Source organism: Pimephales promelas, chromosome 6, assembly GCF_988280905.1.
Source record: "Pimephales promelas chromosome 6, fPimPro1.hap1.1, whole genome shotgun sequence".
Classification (NCBI taxonomy): Eukaryota; Metazoa; Chordata; class Actinopteri; order Cypriniformes; family Leuciscidae; genus Pimephales; species Pimephales promelas.
The window spans coordinates 18,089,226-18,092,431 of NC_142774.1; the positions used below are offsets into that span (position 1 = coordinate 18,089,226).

At 41.9% G+C, this 3,206-nt stretch overlaps 1 protein-coding gene across 1 annotated transcript; it reads right to left on the reverse strand.

The window, feature by feature from the left end:
* Positions 1–569: 569 nt before the first annotated feature.
* On the reverse strand, positions 570–2,562 carry LOC148978526 (zinc finger MYM-type protein 1-like). The gene has a single exon (XM_089132811.1). It carries the CDS (start codon positions 2,463–2,465, stop codon positions 570–572), a length of 1,896 nt encoding a protein of 631 aa, XP_088988937.1. The 5' UTR covers positions 2,466–2,562.
* Between the last annotated feature and the right edge of the window lie 644 nt (positions 2,563–3,206).

The following is a 3,206-nucleotide window of genomic DNA, read 5'->3' on the forward strand; positions in this document are numbered from 1 at the left end:
GCGTCCGTGGGAAGTTCGAAGACGTTAGACCTGACAGCTGCGTGAACACAACACACTCGACGAGCTGCTGGAGCTGCTGAAATATGGCCATGCCCTTTTCTGCTTATTCCGGAGCAGTGCCGATCCTGACCTCCCTGGGGCCCTAAGCAAAATTCTGCAAAGGGGCCCTCTACCTGACCCGTGACGCCATGACGTGAGCTATGTAAACCATATGCCAATGCTACACAGTCACACCTGACACTTCAGTGCTCCAAATACAATCCTCCCTTCTTTAAACAAAACAGTCAAAGAACAGAATGAGGTTCAAACAAACAATATTGATAGAGTATTTTCCATAGAATATTAAGATAACAAGTGAATATTATTAAGTAAGTGAAAATTAACGTAAACATAAATAAGAATAACATAATAAATTATAACCCTGAGCTTTGGCTTTTGGGATTAACTTTTGTTCTTTCCTATAGCCTGGGTATTTTCGGCAGCAGTATGGGCAACACCAGTCTATTTGGACTGTCTAGAAGAAACTTAGAAGAATATCACATAGTTAGTTAAACAGTCATCGTTACATGTTACAAATGTGTAAACATTTGAATGTTTGAATTAAAACCATCAAATATTCCTTTTCTGCACTTTCTTGAGGCAAAATCATCAATGATGTCATCATAGGACAGTTGTTTCCCCACATCATGATTTATGCTCATGATGGCCAATCCACTCAAACGTTCCTGTGACATTGAAGACCTCAGGTAGCTTTTGATGAGCTTTAATTTTGAAAAGCTCCTCTCTGACGATGCTACTGTTACAGGCAGGGTGACTGCAATTCTTAGGGCTATCCAAAGATTAGGATAGAGTTCCTCCATGTTTTTCTCAGAGAGAAATGAAAGCAACTCAAATGCAGTCATCTTATCTGATGGCAGATCAGGTAAATTCTGAATCTCGTGTGCCAGATCCATTCCACTGATGTCATAGTCATCTCTGAAGGTTAGAGTATTTTGAACTTCCATGCAGTGAGCCTTTAAAGATTCACTAGACATCTGTGAGGCAGTGCTGGAGTTTAGCAACACTCCATATTTGGATTTCACCTCGTTGAGTGTTTCAAATCTCTCATCCATGGATGTCACAGCAGAGTCGACCACAATGTTAAAGAAGTTGACTTCAAGGTTTTTCAGTGCATCAGTCACTGGTTCATCAGGAGCCTCATAGCTGAAATGCCTCTTGCTGTTTCTCAATCTCTTCTCTTTCAGAACAGCCTCCACATTCATTACTTTGCAAATGCTTTTGGCTGTTGTCTGTGCCTCAGAGAATCCAGTTTCCCGGTATGTAGCGAGGGAAGCCTTTGCATTCGAGATTAAATTAACTGCTATATCCAACTGCATTGAGGCGGATTGGAGGAGCTCGTTCACTATGTTTGTAATAGTCAGTATCTCACACCATACGACACAGCAAATCAAGAAGCGGTAGGACCCAACTTCCTCTGCAAGTGCTTGTGCCTCCACTTTCGCCACAGGATCATTGATTGTCTGTCTGGCTTCCAGTAATGCCTCCCGAACCTCAGATGCCTGGTGCCTTTTTGCATGCACGCTTTTGAGCCTACTCTCCCATCTTGTGTCACTCCATGACTTCATGGTTATCTTCACGTGTTTCTTTAAAACACTCCATCTTTGTGTGCCAGCTGAAAAGAAGGTGAAGAGCTTTTGCACATGTCCAAAGAACCTTACTGCATCTTTTGAAGATTTGGCAGCATCTGCAATTACAAGGTTTAGAGTATGTGCTCCACATGGGACAAACACGGCTCTGGGATTTCTTCTGAGCAGTCTGGCTTGTACTCCTTGGTTCTTGCCTTTCATGTTGGCCCCATTATCAAAAGCTTGCCCTCTGCAATCTTCAAATGAAATCTTTAGCTCATTCAGCTTATTTAAGATGACAGTGGACAGATTTAAACCTGTTGTAGCCTCAACATTCACAAAGCCGAGGAAGTGCTCCTTGATCTCTGGCTTTTCCCTTAAAGCCACGCTTCTCAGAATAATGGACATTTGCTCTTGGTGACTAATGTCAGGTGTACAGTCCAAGATAATGGAGAAGTACTTTGAGTCTCTTATTTGAGTCACTATTGCTTCCAGAATTTTGCCACTCACAATCTGTATTATCTCATTCTGTGTGCGCTGCCCAAGGTAATGAGCATGTGTATCTCCATCTTTAATTTTGCTGAGATGGTTTTCCATAATGGGGTCAAATTTTGCCAGTAATTCAACCTCTTTTAGGAAGTTTCCATTATCTGGCTGGAAGAGTTTTTCTGACGAACCCCTGAATGCTAGGTTTCGTTCAGCCAGAGACTGGGTGATACTTATTAAACGTGTAAGGACATCCCGCCATCTCTTTCTTTCAGCCTCATAAATGGTCATTTGTATCTGGTCAAAAGTCTGTCCCCGACTTAGGCGCAGATCAAGTTCTCTCCACTTAATCATGTTTTGTGTGTGTTCAGGACTACTCTCATGGTTTTTCAGAATGGCATTGATATTTGACCAGTCATTCACACCTTCCTTTATAATTTTGTGGTATTTTGTTGAATAAACAGCATTGTTTTTGATTGAGTATGAAAGCCAGCTCCTGTGAATCTTTTCCCCATTTGACAGTTGTCTCTGTAATAAGCATGAATGGAAAGCTCTTCTAGACTTGTCTTTAGGAAAAGAAAAAGAAAAATCCAGTCCTGGTTTGAATGGACCTCTGCGCACTAACTCAGTCCTCATAAAGTCTGTTAAGACTGGGGGCCAATCTGCTGGGTCATTTGGTGGAGTGGCAACTGTTCTATTTGGGTCTGAGCTTCTTGCATCTGCTGCTGGCTGTACACATCTTGTTGTGCTAGTACTGACTGAGGCTGCCTGTACTTCACCTGGGTCTGTCACTGTGTTAGTACTTGCTGAAGACGGCTGTACTGTATTTGCTGAAGCTGGCTGTATTGGGTTTGTGCTAGTGTAACAGGTTAAAGAGTGACAAATATTTTTTTGTAACCTTTTGTTTTCTATTTGGTGGATATACGAGTTTATTTCACCAAAATGTTGTATTGTTCATTGAGTTAATGGTGGCTTATAGGTATTGGGAGAGTTAAGAGTCGTGTAAGTGCGCCCTCTATTGGAGAGAGGGTAGAGTTGTGGTCATATGCTGAATTTTCGTGTTGTTTTCTCAGTCTGCATTTCACTTGACTGAGA

Excerpts from the sequence above, each read along its gene's own strand:
- LOC148978526 (XM_089132811.1), bottom strand. The coding sequence starts at position 2,465 with ATGATTAAGTGGAGAGAACTTGATCTGCGCCTAAGTCGGGGACAGACT.